Source organism: Tachyglossus aculeatus, chromosome 23, assembly GCF_015852505.1.
Source record: "Tachyglossus aculeatus isolate mTacAcu1 chromosome 23, mTacAcu1.pri, whole genome shotgun sequence".
Taxonomy (NCBI): Eukaryota; Metazoa; Chordata; class Mammalia; order Monotremata; family Tachyglossidae; genus Tachyglossus; species Tachyglossus aculeatus.
In genome coordinates this window covers 38663393-38687647 of record NC_052088.1, presented here as the reverse complement: position 1 = coordinate 38687647, position 24255 = coordinate 38663393, and the positions used below count along the sequence as shown (strand labels likewise).

At 46.9% G+C, this 24255-nt stretch overlaps 1 protein-coding gene across 2 annotated transcripts in view; it reads right to left on the bottom strand.

Annotated features, from left to right (window-relative positions):
• CENPK (centromere protein K) overlaps nucleotides 1-24255 on the bottom strand; it is a 50223-nt gene that overhangs the window by 23699 nt on the left and 2269 nt on the right. For both annotated transcript variants that reach the window (XM_038765791.1, XM_038765792.1), the window contains exons 2-4: nucleotides 18106-18132; nucleotides 15907-16044; nucleotides 9580-9636 (exon numbers count right to left, since the gene is read on the bottom strand). In XM_038765791.1, coding sequence (XP_038621719.1) covers nucleotides 9580-9636; nucleotides 15907-16044; nucleotides 18106-18132 — 222 coding nt within the window. The remainder of the gene's footprint in view (nucleotides 1-9579; nucleotides 9637-15906; nucleotides 16045-18105; nucleotides 18133-24255) is intronic.

The following is a 24255-nucleotide window of genomic DNA, read 5'->3' as shown; positions in this document are numbered from 1 at the left end:
CATTAAAGCAAGCTCAGGGCTGCTATTCCACTGCTACGTTGCCGCATGGTGAACCCGATTTAACAATTTTCAGCACCAGGGGCCGAATTGTGAATGGACGAGCTTGTTTCTGAGTCTTTTATGGTATTTAGAGAAGCAGCGTGGCTCAGTGGAAAGAGCCCGGGCTTTGGAGTCAGAGGTCATGGGTTCGAATTTCGGCTCCTCCACATGTCTGCTGTGTGACCTTGGGTAAGTCACTTTTAACTTCTCTGGGCCTCAGTTGCTTCATCTGTAAAATAGGGATTAAGACTGTGAGCCCCATATGGGACAACCTGATCACCTTGTAACCTCCCCGGCGCTTAGAACAGTGCACACAGTAAGCGCTTAATAAATGCCTTCATTAAAGCAAGCTCAGGGCTGCTATTCCACCGCTACGTTGCCGCACGGTGAACCCGATTTAACAATTTTCAGCACCAGGAGCTGAATTGTGAACGGACGAACTAGTTTCCGAGTCTTTTATGGTATTTAGAGAAGCAACGTGGCTCAGTGGAAAGAGCCCGGGCTTTGGAGTCAGAGGTCAGGGGTTCAAATCTCGGCTCCTCCACATGTCTGCTGTGTGACCTTGGGCAAATCACTTTTAACTTCTTTGGGCCTCAGTTCCCTCATCTGTCAAATGAGGATTAAGACTGTAAGCCCCCCGGGGGACAACCTGATCACCTTGTAACCTCCCCGGCGCTTAGAACAGTGCACATAGTAAGCGCTTAATAAATGCCTTCATTAAAGCAAGCTCAGGGCTGCTATTCCACCGCTACGTTGCCTCACGGTGAACCCGATTTAACAATTTTCAGCACCAGGGGCTGAATTGTGAACGGACGAACTAGTTTCTGAGTCTTTTATGGTATTCAGAGAAGCACCGTGGCTCAGTGGAAAGAGCCCGGGCTTGGGAGTCAGAGGTCATGGGTTCGAATCTCAGCTCCTCCACACGTCTGCTGTGTGACCTTGGGCAAATCACTTTTAACTTCTCTGGGCCTCAGTTCCCTCATCTGTAAAATGGGGATGAAGACTGTGAGCCCCCCGGGGGACAGCCTGATCACCTTGTAACCTCCCCAGTGCTTAGAACAGTGCTTTGCACAGAGTAAGCGCTTAACAAATGCCATTATTATTATTATTTTATGTTAGGTGGAGAACAAGGTCAGTAAAATCAGTAAAGAACCAAACGGGTGGAATCGGCCGACTTCTTTTTAATCTGTGTCCATCTCCCGCCAGCGTTTTCTGACTCATGCTACATATCTGTAGGCCCTGCTGAGAGCTCACCTCCTCCAGGAGGCCTTCCCAGACTGAGCCCCTTCCTTCCTCTCCCCCTCGTCCCCCTCTCCATCCCCCCCATCTTACCTCCTTCCCTTCCCCACACAGCACCTGTATATATGTACATATGTTTGTACATATTTATTACTCTATTTATTTAATTATTTTACTTGTACATATCTATCCTATTTATTTTATTTTGTTAGCATGTTTGGTTTTGTTCTCAGTCTCCCCCTTTTAGACTGTGAGCTCACTGTTGGGTAGGGACTGTCTCTATAGGTTGCCAATTTGTACTACCCAAGCGCTTAGTACAGTGCTCTGCACACAGTAAGCGCTCAATAAATACGATTGATGATGATGATGATCTGTTTGCGGCTTAGGACATCCGCATATGCTAGCTTCGGGAAAAGAAATTCATCTCCAGCAACCTCGAAGCAAGAGCGGCTCATCGCCGGCTAAAGAAATTCATCTCCTGAAGAACCTACGCGGCTCTGCCGGCGGTTTCGGTTTTTAAAATGTTCTGCCAGGAGGCGACGGAGGATAGGCGAGGAGGAAATGAGGAGGGCTGGAAAATAAACATTCTTTGGTCTGCTAAAACCAGTAGTAACAGTGTAACCTCCTCTCCCCCTCACCCTGGAGACCTCTTGGGCTTTGAAATAATAAGGCAGAAATATGTTTTCCTTTGTCTGCAATAAGATACAATTACTTGCAGCCAACAAGCCTTGTGAAGGCTGCTATTCTGGGCAGCTGGCGATTATCAATCAATCAATCAATCAATCGTATTTATTGAGCGCTTACTATGTGCAGAGCACTGGACTAAGCGCTTGGGAAGTCCAAGTTGGCAACATATAGAGACGGTCCCTACCCAACAGTGGGCTCATGTGGATTTGGTGATTTTTGAACTCTTAGCAACCCGTCCAGCCTATCCCCCCCGGCACCCTGCTCCCAAGGAAGCCACTCGTCAGATCATCCGCTGCAGCGGCATTTATTGAGCGCTTACGGAGCACTGCACTGAGCGCTACAGAACAGTGCTTGGCACATAGTAAGCACTTAATAAATACCATTATTATTATTATTATATAGCTTTAATTCTGTTTGTTCTGATGATTTGGACAACTGTCTACATGTTTTATTTTCTGTCTCCCCCTTCTAGACTGTGAGCCCACTGTTGGGTAGGGACCGTCTCTATATGTTGCCAACGTACGCTTAGTACAGTGCTCTGCACCCAGTAAGCGCTCAATAAATACGATTGATTGATTGATTGCTCGGGAGAGCACTGCCCACAGTGAGCTTACAGTCTAGATTTATTTTATTTATTTAATGGCATTTATTAAGCGCTTACTATGTGCAAAGCACGGTTCCAAGCGCCGGGGAGGTCACAAGGTAATCAGGTTGTCCCACGTGGGGCTCACAGCCTTCATCCCCATTTTACAGATGAGGTCACTGAGGCACAGAGAAGTGAAGTGACTTGCCCAAAGTCACCCAGCTGACAATTGGCAGAGCTGGGATTTGAACCCATGACCTCTGACTCCAAAGCCCGGGCTCTTTTCCATTGAGCCACGCTAGATGCCACTGACTGTCACCTCTCTGGAGCGGATCACCTGTGCTACTTCTGGCCATTAAATAATAAATAATAATAATAATGGCACTTCTTAAGCGCTTACCATGTGCAAAGCACTGTTCTAAGCACTGGGGAGGTTACAAGGTGATCAGGTTGTCCCACGGGGGGCTCACAGTCTTCATCCTCATTTTCCAGATGAGGAAACTGAGGCCCAGAGAAGTGAAGTGACTCGCCCAAAGTCACCCAGCTGACCATTGGCAGGGCCGGGATTTGAACCCATGACCTCTGACTCCAAAGCCTGGGCTCTTTCCACTGAGCCACGCATGGATAATCTAAATAATAGTAATAATAATGGTATTTCTTAGGTGCTTATGATGTGCCAGGCATTGTTCTAAGCGCTGGGGTAGATACAAGACAATTGGGTTGGACACAGTCCCTGTTCCACAGAAGGCTCACGGTCTTCGTCTCCATTTTCCAGATGAGAGAACTGAGGCCCAGAGAAGTGAAGCGACTTGCCCAAGGTCACTCATTCATTCAATCGTATTTATTGAGCGCTTACTGTGTGCAGAGCACTGTACTAAGCGCTTGGGAAGTACAAGTTGGCAACACATAGAGGCGGTCCCTACCCAACAACGGGCTCACAGTCTAGAAGGGGGAGACAGACAATAAAACATGTAGACAGTTGTCCAAATCGGCAGAACAAACAGAATTAAAGCTATATAATAATAATAATAATGGTATTTATTAAGCGCTTACTATGTGCCAAGCACTGTTCTAAGCACCGGGGAGGCTACAAGGTGATCAGGTTGTCCCATGGGGGGCTCACAGTCTTAATCCCCATTTTCCAGATGAGGTAACTGAGGCCCAGAGAAGTGAAGCGACTTGCCCAAGGTCACTCATTCATTCAATCGTATTTATTGAGCGCTTACTGTGTGCAGAGCACTGTACTAAGCGCTTGGGAAGTCCAAGTCGGCAACATCTAGAGACGGTCCCTACCCAACAGTGGGCTCACAGTCTAGAAGGAGGAGAGACAATAAAACATGTAGACAGTTGTCAAAATCGTCAGAACAAACAGAATTAAAGCTGTATAATAATAATAATAATAATAATAATAATAATAATAATAATAGTATTTATTAAGCGCTTACTATGTGCCAAACACTGTTATAAGCACTGGGGAGCCCACGGGGGGCTCACAGTCTTAATCCCCATTTTCCAGATGAGGTCACTGAGGCCCAGAGAAGTGAAGTGCCTTGCCCAGAGTCACCCAGCTGACAATTGGCGGAGCCGGGATTTGAACCCATGACCTCTGACTCCACTCATTAACAAAATAAATAGAACAGTAAATAGGTACCAGTAAAATAAATAGCAGACGGTGGCAGAATCAGGAGTAGAACCTAGACTGTTCAAGTATCTAGAACTCTTCAACACTGTGAGCCCGCCGTTGGGTAGGGACCGTCTCAATATCAATCAGTCGTATTTACTGAGCGCTTACTGTGTGCAGAGCACTGTACTAAGCGCTTGGGAAGTCCAAGTTGGCAACATCTAGAGACGGTCCCTACCCAACAGTGGGCTCACAGTCTAAAAGACTCTATATGCTGCCAACTTGGACTTCCCAAGCGCTCAGTCCAGTGCTCTGCACACAGTAGGCGCTCAATAAATACGACTGAACAAAGGAACGAACCCATAACCCGTAACCTTCCGCCGCTCCTGTTCGAGGCTGCCCCGTGCCACGGCGAAAAGAAATTATTTACGGTGCAAGGAGAGAGGCTGCGGAAAGAGGACCCGGCTGCTATTTGGAGCCACAAGGGACGGGGCGTCCATTACACAGTCAGACGCCGCCGCTCGACCCGGGAGACCCGGGTGTTTATCAGGACAGTGCTCTGCACACAGTAAGCGCTCAATAAATACGATTGATTGATTGATTGATTGAATAAAGCCCCGCTTGTCTTCCACCGAGGAGATTGTTTGGACGGATTTTTTTTTTTTTTACCACAGCTATTCAGCTCAGTGGGACGGTAGAGAGGGAGGGATGAAGCTGGTTCGGAAAAATCCACGAGTCCGCAAATTTCCTGAGTCAAAAAGGAGCTAAAAGTCCATTTTGCGCTAAAACCCAACTCATCGCCTCCGGTTTCACTTTCCAGGCAGGACCGGCAAATCAAAACCAAGCGAGAAGCTTCGGATGGGGAGGGACGCGTACTGGACGCCTGTCTACTTGGGAGGTGATAAATCAAAAACCAAGCAAGAAGCTTCGGATGGGGAGGGACGCTACTGGATGCCTGTCGACTTGTGAGGTGATAAATCAAAAACCAAGCAAGAAGCTTCGGATGGGGAGGGACGCGGACTGGACGCCTGTCTACTTCATCATCATCATCATCATCAATCGTATTTATTGAGCGCTTACTATGTGCAGAGCACTGTACTAAGTGCTTGGGAAGTACAAATTGGCAACATATAGAGACAGTCCCTACCCAACAGTGGGCTCACAGTCTAAAAGGGGGAGGTGACAAATCAAAAACCAAGCAAGAAGCTTCGGGTGGGGAGGGACGCGTACTGGACGCCTGTCTACTTGGGAGGTGACAAATCAAAAACCAAGCAAGAAGCTTCGGATGGGGAGGGACGCGTACTGGACGCCTGTCTATTTGTGAGGTGATAAATCAAAACCAAGCAAGAAGCTTCGATACTTGGGAGGTGACAAATCAAAAACCAAGCAAGAAGCTTCAGATGGGGAGCGACGCGTACTGGACGCCTGTCTACTTGGGAGGTGACAAATCAAACCCAAGCAAGAAGCTTCGATATTTGTGAGGTGACAAATCAAAAACCAAGCAAGAAGCTTCGGATGGGGAGCGACGCGTACTGGACGCCTCTCTACTTGGGAGGTGACAAATCAAAACCAAGCAAGAAGCTTTGATACTTGTGAGGTGACAAATCAAAAACCAAGCAAGAAGCTTCGGATGGGGAGTGACGCGTACTGGACGCCTGTCTACTTGGGAGGTGATAAATCAAAAACCAAGCAAGAAGCTTCAGATGGGGAGGGACGCGTACTGGACGCCTGTCTACTTGGGAGGTGATAAATCAAAAACCAAGTAAGAAGCTTCGGATGGGGAGGGACGCGGACTGGACGCCTGTCTACATCATCATCATCATCAATCGTATTTATTGAGCGCTTACTATGTGCAGAGCACTGTACTAAGTGCTTGGGAAGTACAAATTGGCAACATATAGAGACAGTCCCTACCCAACAGTGGGCTCACAGTCTAAAAGGGGGAGGTGACAAATCAAAAACCAAGCAAGAAGCTTCGGATGGGGAGCGACGCGTACTGGACGCCTGCCTACTTGGGAGGTGACAAATCAAAAACCAAGCAAGAAGCTTCGGATGGGGAGCGACGCGTACTGGACGCCTGTCTACTTGGGAGGTGACAAATTAAAAACCAAGAAAAAAGCTTCGGATGGGGAGGGACGCGTACTGGACACCTGTCTACTTGGGAGGTGATAAATCAAAACCACGCAAGAAGCTTTGATACTTGTGAGGTGACAAATCAAAAACCAAGCAAGAAGCTTCGGATGGGGAGCGACGCGTACTGGACGCCTGTCTACTTGGGAGGTGACAAATCAAAACCAAGCAAGAAGCTTCGGATGGGGAGGGACGCGGACTGGACGCCTGTCGACTTGTGAGGTGATAAATCAAAAACCAAGCGAGAAGCTTCGAATGGGGAGCGACGCGTACTGGACGCCTGTCGACTTGTGAGGTGATAAATCAAAAACCAAGCAAGAAGCTTCGGATGGGGAGGGACACGTACTGGACGCCTGTGTACTTGTGAGGTGACAAATCAAAAACCAAGCAAGAAGCTTCGGATGGGGAGGGACGCGTACTGGACGCCTGCCTACTTGTGAGGTGACAAATCAAAAACCAAGCAAGAAGCTTCGGATGGGGAGCGACGCGTACTGGACGCCTGCCTACTTGTGAGGTGATAAATCAAAAACCAAGCAAGAAGCTTTGGATGGGGAGCGACGCGGACTGGACGTCTGTCTACTTCATCATCATCATCATCAATCGTATTTATTGAGCGCTTACTATGTGCAGAGCACTGTACTAAGTGCTTGGGAAGTACAAATTGGCAACATATAGAGACAGTCCCTACCCAACAGTGGGCTCACAGTCTAAAAGGGGGAGGTGACAAATCAAAAACCAAGCAAGAAGCTTCGGATGGGGAGGGACGCGGACTGGACGCCTGTCTACTTGGGAGGTGACAAATTAAAAACCAAGAAAAAAGCTTCAGATGGGGAGGGACGCGGACTGGACGCCTGCCTACTTGTGAGGTGACAAATCAAAACCAAGCAAGAAGCTTCGATACTTGTGAGGTGACAAATCAAAAACCAAGCAAGAAGCTTCAGATGGGGAGCGACGCGTACTGGACGCCTGCCTACTTGTGAGGTGACAAATCAAAACCAAGCAAGAAGCTTCGATACTTGTGAGGTGACAAATCAAAAACCAAGCAAGAAGCTTCAGATGGGGAGTGACGCGTACTGGACGTCTGTCGACTTGTGAGGTGACAAATCAAAAACCAAGCAAGAAGCTTCGGATGGGGAGGGATGCAGACTGGACGCCTGTCTACTTGGGAGGTGACTGAGGCCCAGAGAAGTGAAGTGACTTGCCCAAGGTCACAGGGCGGACAAGGGAGAAGCAGCGAAGAGCAGAGTGGCTCGGTGGAAAGAGCCCGGGCTTGGGAGTCCGTGGTCATGGGTTCCAATCCCGGCTCTGCCAATTGTCAGCTGTGTGACTTTGGGCCAGTCACTTCACTTCTCTGGGCCTCAGTTCCCTCATCTGAAAAATGGGGATGAAGACTGTGAGCCCCCCGTGGGACAACCTGATCACCTCGTAATCTCCCCAGTGCTTAGAACAGTGCTTTGCACATAGTAAGTGCTTAATAAATGCCATCGTTATTATTATTACGTTTTTTGTTTCATTGTCTGTCTCCCCCTTCTAGACTGTGAGCCCGTTGTTGGGTTGGGACCGTCTCTATGTGTTGCCAGTTTGTACTTCCCAAGCGCTCAGTACAGTGCTCTGCACACAGTAAGCACTCAATAAATACGACTGAATTGAACTGAATTATGACTGAAAATATACATCATGGTCATGATATAGGTGTGTGCATGTTGAGCTTCTTTACACACCCCCACATACGGCAGGGAATGTGTCTGTTCTGTTGTTATAATTGTCAGCTGTGTGACTTTGGGCAAGTCACTTCACTTCTCTGGGCCTCTGTTACCTCATCTCTACAATGGGGATGAAAACCGTAAGCCCCCCGTGGGACAACCTGATCACCTCATAATCTCCCCAGTGCTTAGAACAGTGCTTGGCACATAGTAAGCGCTTAATAAATGCCATCATTATTACTTTTTTTGTTTCGTCACTTCACTTCTCTGGGCCTCGGTTACCTCATTTGTAAAATGGGGATGAAGACTGGGAGCCCTCCACGGGACAACCTGATCATCTTGTAGCCTCCCCAGCACGTAGAACAGTGCTTTGCACATAGTAAGCGCTTAATACATGCCATCATCATCATCATTATTATTATATTGTACTCTCCCAAGCACTTAGCATAGTGCTGTGCACACAGTAGGCACTTTTAGACTGTGAGCCCACTGTTGGGTAGGGACTGTCTCTATATGTTGCCGATTTGTACTTCCCAAGCGCTTAGTACGGTGCTCTGCACACAGTAAGCGCTCAATAAATATGACAATTGAATTGAATTATGACTGAAAATATACATCATGGTCATGATATAGGTATGTGCATGCTGCGCTTCTTTACACACACGCACACACGGCAGGGAATGTGTCTGTTCTGTTTTTATAATTGTCAGCTGTGTGACTTTGGGCAAGTCACTTCACTTCTCTGGGCCTCTGTTACCTCATCTGTAAAATGGGGATGAAGACTGGGAGCCCCCCGTGGGACAACCCCATCATCTGGTAGCCTCCCCAGCGCATAGAACAGTGCTTTGCACTTAGTAAGCGCTTAATAAATGGCATCATTATTATTATTATTATTATATTGTACGCACACAGTAGGTGCTTTCAGACTGTGAGCCCACTGTTGGGTAGGGACTGTCTCTATATGTTGCCAACTTGTACTTCCCAAGCGCTTAGTACGGTGCTCTGCACACAGTAAGCGCTCAATAAATATGACAAATGAATTGAATTATGACTGAAAATATACATCATGGTCATGATATAGGCGTGTGTATGTTGCGCTTCTTTACACACACGCACACATGGCAGGGAATGTGTCTGTTCTGTTTTTATAATTGTCAGCTGTGTGACTTTGGGCAAGTCACTTCACTTCTCTGGGCCTCTGTTACCTCATCTGTAAAATGGGGATGAAGACTGGGAGCCCCCCGTGGGACAACCTCATCATCTTGTAGCCTCCCCAGCGCATAGAACAGTGCTTTGCACTTAGTAAGCGCTTAATAAATGGCATCATTATTATTATTATTATTATTATATTGTACACACACAGTAGGTGCTTTTAGACTGTGAGCCCACTGTTGGGTAGGGACTGTCTCTATATGTTGCCAACTTGTACTTCCCAAGCGCTTAGTACCGCGCTCTGCACACAGGAAGCGCTCAATAAATACGATTGACTGATTGATGAATCCGACTGACTCCCAAACACACACATTTTTACTTCCAGAGAAAAAAAAATAATAATAATGAATTCCACCAAGGCTTACCTGAGCATCTGAATCGGTGAGAGTTTCGGGTCCAAGGGAGCTTAACTTATTCTGACACTAAATTTCAAAAAAATCAAAGAAGACCAGTTACATTCTGCGCCGTCCAGATTGTCCATTCCTTTCCTCCATTCACACGGCCGGTTCAGCACGCTTCCCGAGAAAATGCCGCTGGGATCTTAGCATTAAAGGGCAATTCCCGGCGGAGCAATCCCGGCTCCGCCAACGGTCGGCTGTGTGACTTTGGGCAAGTCACTTCTCTGAGCCTCAGTTACCTCATCTGTAAAACGGGGATTAAAACTGTGAGCCCCCCTTGGGACAACCCGATTGCCTTGTTACCTCCCCAGCGCTTAGAACGGTGCTTTGCACGTAGTAAGCGCTTAACAGATTTCATTATTATTATTATTATATTAATTCATTCTGATCTCTGGCTTCCTGGGGCCCGGAGAGGCAGCCTGTCGAAGGGGCCGCAGGCCGACGTCAGGAGGGATTTGGGGGCCGCGGCAGGCTGAGGGAGCGTGAGGAGGAGGAGGAAGAGGAGGAAATTTAAGGGTCGTCGCCGACCAAGGGAGCAATACGGAGGGAAAAGCGGCATCTGGGGAGAGTGGGAGACGCCAGACCCTTGGATGATGGCAGCCAAGAAAAACTCCCGCTCCACAGAGCGGCTGGGAACTGGGCGCATCCAAAGGGAAAACACCAAACAGGAGGAGCCCTTTCATCATCATCATCATCATCAATCGTATTTATTGAGCGCTTACTATGTGCAGAGCACTGTACTAAGCGCTTGGGAAGTACAAATTGGCAACATATAGAGACAGTCCCTACCCAACAGTGGGCTCACAGTCTGAAAGGGGCTTCCTCTCCCCCTCGTCTCCCTCTCCATCCCCCCATCTCACCTCCTTCCCTTCCCCACAGCACCTGTATAAATGTATATATGTTTGTACATATTTATTACTCTATTTATTTATTTTACTTGTACATATCTATTCTATTTATTTTATTTTGTTAGTATGTTTGGTTTTGTTTTCTGTCTCCCCCTTTTAGACTGTGAGCCCGCTGCTGGGTAGGAACTGTCTCTATATGTTACCAACTTGTACTTCCCAAGCGCTTAGTACAGTGCTCTGCACACAGTAAGCGCTCAATAAATACGATTGATGAGGAGGAGGAGGAGGAGGAGACACATTCACTGTTATTCTTTTTTTTAATAATGAACGCTAAACAAGCTAGAAGTGGGAGGCGGCGAGGCCTGGTGGAAAGAACACGGAATAGAGAGGCAGGAGGGCCGGGTTTTGAACCCATCTCCGTCGCTGGCCGACTGGGTGACCCTGGGCGAGACAGTCAAACTCTCTAGGCCTCAGTTTCCTCATTTATAAGTAATAATGGCATGTATTAAGCACTTACTATGTTCTAGGCTCATTTAAGCGCTTAGTACAGTGTTGTAGTAGTAGTAGTAGTAGTAGTAGTAGTGTAGTACTCTCTCTCCCCCTCGTCCCCCTCTCCATCCCCCCCATCTTACCTCCTTCCCTTCCCCACAGCACCTGTATATATGTATATATGTTTGTACATATTTATTACTCTAGTTATTTATTTATTTATTTTACTTGTACCTATCTATTCTGTTTATTTTATTTTGTATGTTTGGTTTTGTTCTCTGTCTCCCCCTTTTAGACTGTGAGCCCACTGTTGGGTAGGGACTGTCTCTGTATGTTGCCAATTTGTACTTCCCAAGCGCTTAGTACAGTGCTCTGCACACAGTAAGCGCTCAATAAATACGATTGATGATGATGATGATGATAGTAGTAGTACTGTACTTAGTACAGTACTTAGTACAGTACAATAAATGCGATTGATTGATTATAAAACATCATTTATTTATATTAATGTCAGTCTCCCCCTCTAGGCCGGCCGGCTGGGTGACCTTGGGCGAGACAGTCAAACTCTCTAGGCCTCAGTTTCCTCATTTATAAGTAATAATGGCATTTATTAAGCACTTACTATGTTCTAAACTCATTTAAGCGCTTAGTACAGTGTAGTAGTAGTAGTAGTAGTGTAGTAGTAGTACTGTACTTAGTACAGTACAATAAATGCGATTGATTGATTATAAAACATCATTTATTTATATTAATGTCAGTCTCCCCCTCTAGGCCGGCCGGCTGGGTGACCTTGGGCGAGACAGTCAAACTCTCTAGGCCTCAGTTTCCTCATTTATAAGTAATAATGGCATTTATTAAGCACTTACTATGTTCTAAGCTCATTTAAGCGCTTAGTACAGTGTAGTAGTAGTAGTGTAGTAGTAGTACTGAACTTAGTACAGTACTTAGGACAGTACAATAAATGCGATTGATTGATTATAACACGTCATTTATTTATATTAATGTCAGTCTCCCCCTCTAGGCCGGCCGGCTGGGTGACCTTGGGCGAGACAGTCAAACTCTCTAGGCCTCAGTTTCCTCATTTATAAGTAATAATGGCATTTATTAAGCACTTACTATGTTCTAAGCTCATTTAAGCGCTTAGTACAGTGTAGTAGTAGTGTAGTAGTAGTACTGAACTTAGTACAGTACTTAGTACAGTACAATAAATGTGATTGATTGGTTATAAAACATCATTTATTTATATTAATGTCAGTCTCCCCCTCTAGGCCGGCCGGCTTGGTGACCTTGGGCGAGACAGTCAAACTCTCTAGGCCTCAGTTTCCTCATTTATAAGTAATAATGGCATTTATTAAGCACTTACTATGTTCTAAGCTCATTTAAGCGCTTAGTACAGTGTAGTAGTAGTAGTAGTGTAGTAGTAGTAGTACTGTACTTAGTACAGTACAATAAATGCGATTGATTGATTATAAAACGTCATTTATTTATATTAATGTCAGTCTCCCCCGCTAGGCCGGCCGGCTGGGTGACCTTGGGCGAGACAGTCAAACTCTCTAGGCCTCAGTTTCCTCATTTATAAGTAATAATGGCATTTATTAAGCACTTACTTCTAAGCTCATTTAAGCGCTTAGTACAGTGTAGTAGTTGTAGTAGTGTAGTAGTCGTACTGTACTTAGTACTAGTAGTACTGTACTTAGTACAGTACTTAGTACAGTACAATAAATGTGATTGATTGGTTATAAAACATCACTTATTTATATTAATGTCAGTCTCCCCCTCTAGGCTGTAAGCTCATTGTGGGCAGGGAATGTGTCCGTTTATTCATTCATTCATTCATTCAGTTGTATTTATTGAGCGCTTACTATGTGCAGAGCACTGGACTAAGCGCTTGAGTCCCCGCCTAGAGACCGTGGTTTTGTTTTGTTGTCTGTCTCCCCTTTCTAGACCGTGAGCCCGTTGTTGGGTAGGGACCGTCTCTAGATGTTGCCTACTTGTGCTTCTCAAGCGCTTAGTACAGTGCTCTGCACACAGAAAGCGCTCAATAAATACGATTGAAAGAATGAATGAGTGAACTCATCCAAGGTAACAGATCCTGCCTAGCCACCTGGTAGAAGCCATTGTGGATGGTTTGCGGGGCATTCATTCATTCATTCATTCAATCGTATTTATTGAGCGCTTACTGTGTGCAGAGCACTGTACTAAGCGCTTGGGAAGTACAAGTTGGCAACATATAGAGACGGTCCCTACCCAATAACGGGCTCTCAGTCTAGAAGGGGGACAGACAACAAAACATGTGGACAGGTGTCAAGTCGTCAGAACAAATAGAAATAAAGCTCGATGCACATCATTAACAAAATAGATTAGTAAGTAAATATGTATAAGTAAAATAAATAGAGTAATAAATCTGTCCAAACATCTATACAGGTGCTGTGGGGTGGGGAAGGAGGTAGGGCTGGGGGGATGGGGAGGAGGAGAGGAAAAAGGGGGCTCAGTCTATTGTTGTATTGTACTTGCCTAAGCGCTTAGTACAGTGCTCCGCACACAGCAAGCGCTCAATAAATTCAATCGAACGAATGAATGGGATAAGACTCCTATTTTATAATGATGGTATCTGTTAAGCGCTTACTATGCGCCAAGCACTATTCTAAGCACTGGGGTAGATACAAGGTAATCAGGTTGTCTCACATGGGGCTCACAGTCTTCATCATCATCATCAATCGTATTTATAGAGCGCTTACTATGTGCAGAGCACTGTACTAAGCGCTTGGGAAGTGCAAATTGGCAACATATAGAGACAGTCCCTACCCAACAGTGGGCTCACAGTCTAAAAGTCATCCCCATTTTAGAGATGAGGGAACTGAGGCCCGGAGACGTTAAGTGACTTGCCCACGGTCACACAGCAGACACGTGGCGGAGGCGGGATTAGAACCCATGACCTATGGCTCCCCAGCCCGGGCTCTTTCCACTAAGCCACGCTGCTTCCTATTTAATGAATGGGCTAATCGCAGCTCCACCACGTGTCTGCCGGGTGACCTTGGGCAAATCACTTTACTTCTCTGGGCCTCAGTTCCCTCATCTGTAAAACGGGGAATGAGACTGTGAGCCCCGTGTGGGACAGGGACCTGATTTGCTCTTAGCCACCCCAGCGCTTAGTACAGTGCCTGGCACACAGTAAGCACGTAACAAAAACCACAATTATTAGAGAAGCGGCGTGGCTCAGTGGAAAGAGCCCGGGCTTTGGAGTTACGGGTCACAGGTTCAAATCCTGGCTCTGCCAATTGTCAGCTGCGTGACTTCGGACAAGTCACTTCACTTCCCTGGGCCTCAGCTACCTCATCTGGACAATGGGGATTGAGACTGTGAGCCCCCCGTGGGACAACCTGATCACCTTGTATCCCCCCGAGCGCTTAGAACAGTGCTTTGCACATAGTTAAGTGCTTAACAAATTCCCTTATTATTATTACTATTACTCTCCCTACTTCTTAGGGAACTTGTATGGGACAGAAACTGTAGAATAATAATTATAATGGCATTTATTAAGCACTTACCATGTGCAAAGCACTGCTCTAAGGGCTGGGGAGGTTACAAGGTGATCAGGTTGACCCACGGGGGGCTCCCAGTCTTCATCCCCATTTTCCAGATGAGGTCACTGAGGCCCAATAATAATAATGGCATTTATTAAGCGCTTACCACGTGCAAAGCACCGTTCTAAGGGCTGGGGAGGTTACAAGGTGATCAGGTTGTCTCACGGGGGGCTCCCAGTCTTCATCCCCATTTTCCAGATGAGGTCACTGAGGCGCAGAGAAGCCCCAAAGTCCCCCAGCTGACAATTGGCGGAGCCGGGATTTGAACCCCCGACCTCTGACTCCAAAGCCCGGGCTCTTTCCACCGAGCCACGCTGCTCCTCGTTGAGCGCAGCGAACTGGAAGATTAATAATAATAATAATAATGATGGCATTTATTAAGTGCTTACTAATAAAGCACTTATTAGCGGAGTGGCTCAGTGGGAAGAGCCCGGGCTTTGGATTCAGAGGTCATGGGTTCGAATCCCGGCTCTGCCAATTGTCAGCCGTGTGACTTTGGGCAAGTCACTTCACTTCTCTGGGCCTCAGTTACCTCATCTGTAAAATGGGGATTAAGACTGTGAGCCCCACGTGGGACAACCTGATCCCTTTGTATCCCCCCCCCAGCGCTTAGAACAGTGCTTTGCACATAGTAAGCGCTCAATAAATACGAACGAATGAATGAATGAATGAAATGGTGGATAAATATCATAATTACATTACAGAAAATTTGGGGGGTACCTACTCGCGCACCCCAGGGATCCCAGGCTGTGCAACTCACCGCACTCTTCCTACGCTTTCATTCATTCAATCGTATTTATTGAGCGCTTACTGGGTGCCGAGCACTGTACCAAGCGCTTGGGAAGTACAAGTTGGCAACATAAGCGATGGCTTACCACTGGATAGCTATTTCCCCGCCACCCCTCATCCGCGGCCCAAATCCACTATTTCCGAGGCGAGAATCCCCCAGCGCGGGAAGGAGTCCGCTTGCCCCGGGAGTATTTCCCCTCTGAGCTTTCCCCTACAATAATAATAATAATAATAATAATAATAATAATAATAATAATAATAATAATAATGGCATTTGTTAAGCGCTTACTATGTGCACAGCACTGTTCTAAGTGCTGTGGGGGGGATACAAGGTGATCAAGTTGTCCCACTTGGGGCTCACAGTCTTAATCCCCATTTTACAGATGAGGGAACTGAGGCTCAGAGAAGTTAAGTGACTCGCCCGAGGTCACACAGCGGACGTGTGGTGGAGCCCGGATTCGAACCCACGACCTCTGACTCCAAAGCCCGGGCTCTTTCCACTGAGCCAGGCCGCTTCTCTACAACTCTCTACAAGAGAGTTGCGTCCCGTGTGTCGTCTAAGCAGGTGTGGTTCTGATCCTTACTTCTTCCATCTGTTTCCAGAGTTCCTCACACTCGTTGATCAGGGCCTCCTTGGCATCCGCGGCATATTTGGCGTTTGCGGTGATGTCCGGGGCCAGCTCCTGCTGGTAGACCGACATGCGTTTCGCTAGCCTCTCGGCCTAAAGGCGACAAAACAGTAGTCGGCAATGGCGTTCAAAGCAGATGCCCGCGGCCATCCATCGACACAAGCTGCGGCGTGCCCGTCCCCCTGATGATGATGATTATGGTGCAAAGCGCTCAATAAATATGATTGAATGAATGAATGAATAATAAATCTGTACAAACATCTATACAGGCGCAGTGGGAGGGGAAGGAGGTCGGGCAGGGGGGATGGGGAGAAGGAGAGGAAAAAGGGGGCTCAGTCTGGGAAGGCCTCTTGGAGGAGGTGAGCTCTCGGTAGGGATTTGAAGGGAGGAAGAGAGCTAGTTTGGCGGATGTGTGGAGGGAGGGCATTCCAGGTCAGGGGATGGACGTGGCTTCAGGTTATTATTATAATGGCATTTATTAAGCGCTTACTATGTGCAAAGCACTGTTCTAAGCGCTGTGGGGGGATACAAGGTGATCAGGTTGTCCCACGTGGAGCTCACGGTCTTCATCCCATTTTACGGATGAGGGAACCGAGGCACGGAGAAGTGTCCCACGGCTGACAAGTGGCGGGGCCGGGATTCGAACCCATGACCTCTGACTCCAAAGCCCAGGCTCTCTCCACCGAGCCACGCTGCTTCTCCGAGTGGCCCCCTGGCCACTAGGCCTACAGTTGAAGCCACGCAGAAACCAAGGAGGGATAGGAGGGATTAAGGTCGTTCCTTGGGCTCTCGTCAATCAATCAGTCAATCGTGTTTATTGAGCGCTTACTGTGTGCAGGGCACTGTACTAAGCACCCACCCTGTAGTTTCAAGACAGATAAGGGGGAATGAGGCGGACTCCCCCTCCTTCCTCCAAGGTCCTCCTTGTCCGTTTGGGGCATAGCGGCTGTCAGCAAGCCTGACCCCCCACGCTCAGGAACCCCAAGAACCAGCATGAGAACCAGCCGTGACTCAGTGGAAAAGAGCCCGGGCTTTGGAGTTGGAGGTCACGGGTTCCAATCCTGGCTCCGCCACGTCAGCTGGGTGACTTTGGGCAAGTCACTTCACTTCTCTGGGCCTCAGTTCCCTCATCTGGAAAATGGGGATGAAGACTGGGAGCCCCCGTGGGCCAACCTGATCACCTTGCAACCTCCCCAGCGCTCAGAACAGTGCTTTGCACATAGTAAGCGCTTAATAAATGCCATTATTATTATTATTATTACAAGGTGATCAGGTTGTCCCACGGGGGGCTCACACAATTTTAATCCCCATTTTACATATGAGGTAACGGAGGCCCAGAGAAGTGAAGCGACTTGCCCAAAGTCCCACCGCTGACGATTGGCGGAGCCGGGATTTGAACCCATGACCTCTGACTCCAAAGCCCGGGCTCTTTCCACTGAGCCACGCGCTTGCCCAAGGTCACGCAGCTGATAAGTGGCGCAGGCGGAATTAGAACCCACATCCTCTGATTCCCAAGCCCGGGTTCTTGCCACTGAGCCATGCTGCTTAGTTCCTGAATTACTGAGGAATGACCGTTCATTAGTTTTTACCCAAGTTTACAAAACATTAAAGTTCTCTTGGGTACAATATAATTCATTTCATTTACTTAATAATAATAAAAGGCATTTGTTAAGCGCTTACTATGTGCAAAGCACATAGTATTATTAAAGCACTGTTCTAAGTGCTGGGGAGGATACAAGGTGATCAGGTTGTCCCACGGGGGGCTCACAATCTTCATCCCCATTTTACAGAGCAGGGAACTGAGGCCCAGAGACGTGAAGTGACTTGCCCAAAGTCACACGGCTGACAAGCGGAGGAGCCGGCATTTGAACCCACGACCTCTGGCTCCCGAGCCCGGGCTCCTTCCACTGAGCCCGGGCTCGGGCTTACTGTGCTTTTAGGCTGTTAGCTTTAAGGCTTTTAGACTGTGAGCCCACTGTTGGGTAGGGACTGTCTCTATATGTTGCCAACTTGTACTTCCCAAGCGCTTAGTACAGTGCTCTGCACACAGTAAGCGCTCAATAAATACGATTGATGATGATGATGATGATGATGAGCCACGCTGCTTGCTGATTTATGAACCAAAAACAAAGGAAAAATGAAGACTGCGCTTACCCCCTTCAATAGTTCTTCTTGTTGCTCCTGAAACAAAAGGACAAAAGTTACAGTGGATCAAAATGCCTTTAAAATAAACTCAAAAATAACAAGCTGCCCTGCTTCAAAGCCCAATCTTACGCTCTCTGGCTTATTCTGGGACCCCTTTAAACAACTCATCTGCAAATCAGCGCTTAGAACAGTGCTTTGCACATAGTAAGCGCTTAATAAATACCATTAAAAAAAACAAAAAACCCCGTAATTTCCCTCCCAAATCAGAACAGTTCATCCCATGTGGAAAATTCGAGTTGAGGGGGCTGCCGGATAGATTGGCGGACTAGCGGAACACAATGGGTCACTGGAGGGGAAGGAGTCAGGGATGGTGAGGACCGAGTTAGAGCTGTTGGATCCTCCAGGTTGGGTCACTGGGAAGAAAAGACGGAGTCAGGGACGGAGAGGAGAGAGTCAAGGGTGTTGAAGAATAACAATAATTATTATTATTAGTATTTATTGAGCGCTTACTGTGTGCAGAGCACTGTAGTAATAATAATGATGGTATTTGTTAAGCGCTTACTATGTGCAAAGCACTGGGGAAGATATAAGGTGATCAGGTTGTCCCACGTGGGGCTCGCAGTCTTAGTCCCCATTTTCCAGTTGAGGGAACTGAGGCCCAGAGAAGTGAAGTGACTTCCCAAGGTCACCCCAGCTGACAAGTGGCAGAGCTGGGATTCGAACCCGTGCCCTCTGACTCCAAAGCCCAGGATCTTTCCACTGAGCCACAGCTGCTTCTCTAGTAAGCGCTTGGGAAGTCCAAGTTGGCAACGTACAGAGACGGTCCCTACCCAACAGTGGGCTCACAGTCTAGAAGGGGGAGACAGAGAACAAAATAAAACATATTAACAAAATCAAATAAATAGAATAAATATGTACAAATAAAATAAATAGAGTAATAAATATGTACAAACATATATACAGGTTAGGGTTAATATATATATATATATATATATATATATATATACACAAATATAATAATATACTAAGCCACAGCTGCTTCTCTAGTAAGCGCTTGGGAAGTCCAAGTTGGCAACATACAGAGACGGTCCCTACCCAACAGTGGGCTCACAGTCTAGAAGGGGGAGACAGAGAACAAAATAAAACATATTAACAAAATCAAATAAATAGAATAAATATGTACAAATAAAATAGAGTAATAAATACGTACAAACATATATACATATATACAGGTTAGGGTTATGTATATATATATATATATATATATACAAATATAATAATATACTAAGCCACAGCTGCTTCTCTAGTAAGCGCTTGGGAAGTCCAAGTTGGCAACATACAGAGACGGTCCCTACCCAACAGTGGGCTCACAGTCTAGAAGGGGGAGACAGAGAACAAAATAAAACATATTAACAAAATCAAATAAATAGAATAAATATGTACAAATAAAATAGAGTAATAAATACGTACAAACATATATACATATATACAGGTTAGGGTTATGTATATATATATATATATATACAAATATAATAATATACTAAGCCACAGCTGCTTCTCTAGTAAGCGCTTGGGAAGTCCAAGTTGGCAACATAGAGAGACGGTCCCTACCCAACAGTGGGCTCACAGTCTAGAAGGGGGAGACAGAGAACAAAATAAAACATATTAACAAAATCAAATAAATAGAATAAATATGTACAAATAAAATAAATAGAGTAATAAATACGTACAAACATATATGCATATATACAGGTTAGGGTTATGTATATATATATATATATATATATATATATATATATACACAAATATAATAATATACTAAGCCACAGCTGCTTCTCTAGTAAGCGCTTGGGAAGTCCAAGTTGGCAACATAGAGAGACGGTCCCTACCCAACAGTAGGCTCACAGTCTAGAAGGGGGAGACAGAGAACAAAATAAAACATATTAACAAAATCAAATAAATAGAATAAATATGTACAAATAAAATAAATAGAGTAATAAATACGTACAAACATATATACATATATACAGGTTACGGTTATGTATATACATATACAAATATAATAATATACAATTATTACTATGGCATTTGTTAAGCGCTTACTACATGCCAAGCACTGTTCTAAGAACTGAGGTAGATACAAGCTAATCAGGTTGTCCCATGTGGGGCTCACGCTTTTAATCCCCATTTTACAGATGAGGAAACTGAGGCACGGAGAAGTGAAGTGACTTGCCCAAGGCCACAGAGCAGATAAGTGGCAGAGGCAGGATTAGAACCCACGACCTCTGACTCCCAAACCTGGGCTCTTTCCACTGAGCCAGGCTGCTTGAATGGTTCGGGCTGCGTCACCACTGCGGATCAGTCGGGGATATTTGTTGATTTAGTCGTATTTATTGAGCGCTTACTGTGTGCAGGGCACTGGACTAAGCGCTTGGAAAGTACAATTCGGCAACAGAGACAACCCCTACCCAACAATGGGCTCACAGTCTAGAAGGGGGAGAGACAGACAACAAAACAAAACAAGCAGACGGGTGTCAATACCCTCAAAATGGATAAATATCATTATCAATCGTATTTATTGAGCACTTACTGTGTGCAGAGCACTGTACTAAGCGCTTGGGAAGTACAAGTTGGCAACATCTAGAGACAGTATAGATGTTTACACATCATTAATAAATTCAGTAATAAATATGTTCAAATATACACAAGTGCCGTGGGGAGGGGAAGGAGGTAGGGCCGGGGGGATGGGGAGGAGGAGAGGATAAAGGGGGCTCCGTCTGGGAAGGCCTCCTGGAGGAGGTGAGCTCTCAGTAATAAATAAATAAATAATGATGGCATTTGTTAAGCGCTTACTATGTGCAAGGCACTGTTCTAAGCGCTGGGAAGGTAACAAGGTGATCAAGTGGTCCCACGGGGGGCCCACGGTCTTCATTCCCATTTTCCAGATGAGGGAACTGAGGCCCGGAGAAGTGAAGTGACTTGCCCAAAGTCACCCAGCTGACAACTGGTGGAGCTGGGATTTGAACCCATGACCTCTGACTGAGCCCCTTCCTTCCTCGCCCCCTCGCCCCCCTCTCCATCCCCCCATCTTGCCTCCTTCCCTTCCCCACAGCACCTGTATATATGTATATATGGTTGTACATATTTATTACTCTATTTATTTATTTATTTATTTATTTATTTTACTTGTACATTTCTATCCTATTTATTTTATTTTGTTGGTATGTTTGGTTCTGTTCTCTGTCTCCCCCTTTTAGACTGTGAGCCCACTGTTGGGTAGGGACTGTCTCTATGTGTTGCCAATTTGTACTTCCCAAGCGCTTAGTACAGTGCTCTGCACATAGTAAGCGCTCAATAAATACGATTGATTGATTGATTGATTAAAGCCCGGGCTCTTTCCACCGAGCCACGCTGCTTCGGTAGGGCTTTGAAGGGAGGAAGGGAGCTAAGAGAGGGGATAGAGAGGGGAGAATCAGGGATGTTGGCTAATCTATCCATTCATTCAATTGTACTTATTGAGCGCTTACCGTGTGCAAAGCCCTGCCCTAAGCGCACGGGAGCGGACACTATAAGCACTATAAGAATTTACAATCTAGAACGGGAGACAGACATAAGTGTAAATTTAAAAAAAATGGAAAAAGTAAAAAACAAACAAATAAATAAATAAATTACAGATCCATCCTGGGGAATGGTAAGGGATAGCAGTGCTCTGCACACAGTAAGCACTCAATAAATACGATTGAATGAATGAATGAGGGGAGAGTCCTGGGTGTTGGCTAATTCATGCTGGGTCACCACTGGAGAACGGTCAGGGATGGAAACGGCTAATCTGGGCTGGAAAACTGGGAGAAAGTTGGGGTTTTCCCATGATCCATCCATAACCATGAGGAAGGTTGCCCCCATTTTCACATATCAACCGCTGCTTGCCTTCGCACCAACCCAGCCCTTTTTATCCTAAACACTGGTCTCTTTACGCTCAGGGACCAGCACACGTTTCAACAGTTTCCTCAGGGAATCATCGTCCGAGGAAGCGACTTCCTCGGGGAATCACGAAGCAATTTCCTCAGGGAATCATCACCCGACGAAGCGATTTCCTCGGGAAATCATCACCCAAGGAAGCCATTTCCTCGGCACCATCATCACCCGAGGAACCGATTTCCTCAGCAGCAGCATCACCCGAGGAAGCGATTTCCTCAGGATCATCATCACCCGAGGAAGAGATTTCCTCAGCATCATCATCGCCTGAGGAAGCCATTTCCTCAGCATCATCATAGCTCGAGGAAGCGAGTTCCTCAGGGAATCACTACCCGAGGAAGCGATTTCCTCAGGGAATCACCACCCGAGGAAGCGATTTCCTCAGGGAATCACCACCCGAGGAAGCCATTTCCTCAGGGAATCACCACCCGAGGAAGCAATTTCCTCAGGGAATCACCACCCAAGGAAGTGATTTCCTCAGGGAATCATCAACCGAGGAAGCGATTTCCTCAGGCAATCGCCACCCGAGGAAGCGATTTCCTCAGGGAATCGCCACCCGAGGAAGCGATTTCCTCAGGGAATCATCAACCGAGGAAGCCATTTCCTCGGCATCATCATCACCCGAGGAAGTGATTTCCTTAGCATCACTGTCACCCGAAAAAGCGATTTCCTCAGGGAATCATCACTCGACGAAGCGATTTCCTCGGTATCATCATCGCCTGAGGAAGCGATTTCCTCAGCATCATCATCGCCCGAAGAAGCTACTTCCTCAGCATCATCATCGCCCGAGGAAGCGATTTCCTCAGGGAATCATCACCTGAGGAAGCCATTTCCTCAGGGAATCACCACCCGAGGAAGCAATTTCCTCAGGGAATCACCACCCGAGGAAGCGATTTTCTCAGGGAATCACCACCCGACGAAGGAATTTCCTCAGGGAATCACCACCCGATGAAGCAATTTCCTCAGGGAATCACCACCCGAGGAAGCAATTTCCTCCGGCAATCACCACCCGAGTAAGCGGTTTCCTCAGGGAATCATCACCCTAGGAAGCGATTTCCTCGGCATCATCATCACCCGAGGAAGCGATTTCCTTAGCATCATCATCACCCGAAGAAGCGATTTCCTCAGGGAATCACCACCCAACGAAGCGATTTCCTCGGCATCATCATCGCCCGAGGAAGCGATTTCCTCAGCAGCAGCATCGCCCGAGAAAGCGATTTCCTGAGCATCATCATCGCCCGAGGAAGCCATTTCCTCAGGGAATCACCACCCGACGAAGCGATTTCCTCGGCATCATCATTGCCCAAGGAAGCGATTTCCTCAGGGAATCACCACCCGAGAAAGCGATTTCCTCAGGGAATCACCACCCGAGGAAGCGATTTCCTCAGGGAATCACCACCCGAGGAAGCGATTTCCTCAGGGAATCACCACCCGAGGAAGCGATTTCCTCAGGGAATCACCACCCGAGGAAGCGATTTCCTCAGCATCATCATCACCTGAGGAAGCGATTTCCTCAGGGCATCACCATCACCTGAGGAAGCGATCTCCTCAGGGCATCACCACCTGAGGAAGCGATCTCCTCAGGGAATCACCACCCGAGGAAGCGATTTCCTCAGGGAATCACCACCCGAGGAAGCGATTTCCTCAGGCAATCACCACCCGAGGAAGCGATTTCCTCAGGCAATCACCACCCGAGGAAGCGATTTCCTCAGGCAATCACCACCCGAGGAAGCGATTTCCTCAGGCAATCACCACCCGAGGAAGCGATTTCCTCAGGCAATCATCACCCGAGGAAGCAATTTCCTCAGGGAATCATCAACCGAGGAAGCGATTTCCTCGGCATCATCATCACCCGAAAAAGCGATTTCCTTAGGGAATCATCAACCGAGGAAGCGATTTCCTCGGCATCATCATCACCCGAAGAAGCGATTTCCTTAGGGAATCATCAACCGAGGAAGCGATTTCCTCGGCATCATCATCACTCGAGGAAGCGATTTCCTTAGCATCATCATCACCCGAAAAAGCAATTTCCTCGGGGAATCACCACCCAATGAAGCGATTTCCTCGGCGTCATCATTGCCCGAGGAAGCGATTTCCTCAGCATCATCATTGCCCGAGGAAGCGATTTCCTCAGCATCATCATCGCCCAAGGAAGCGATTTCCTTAGCATCATCATCGCCCAAA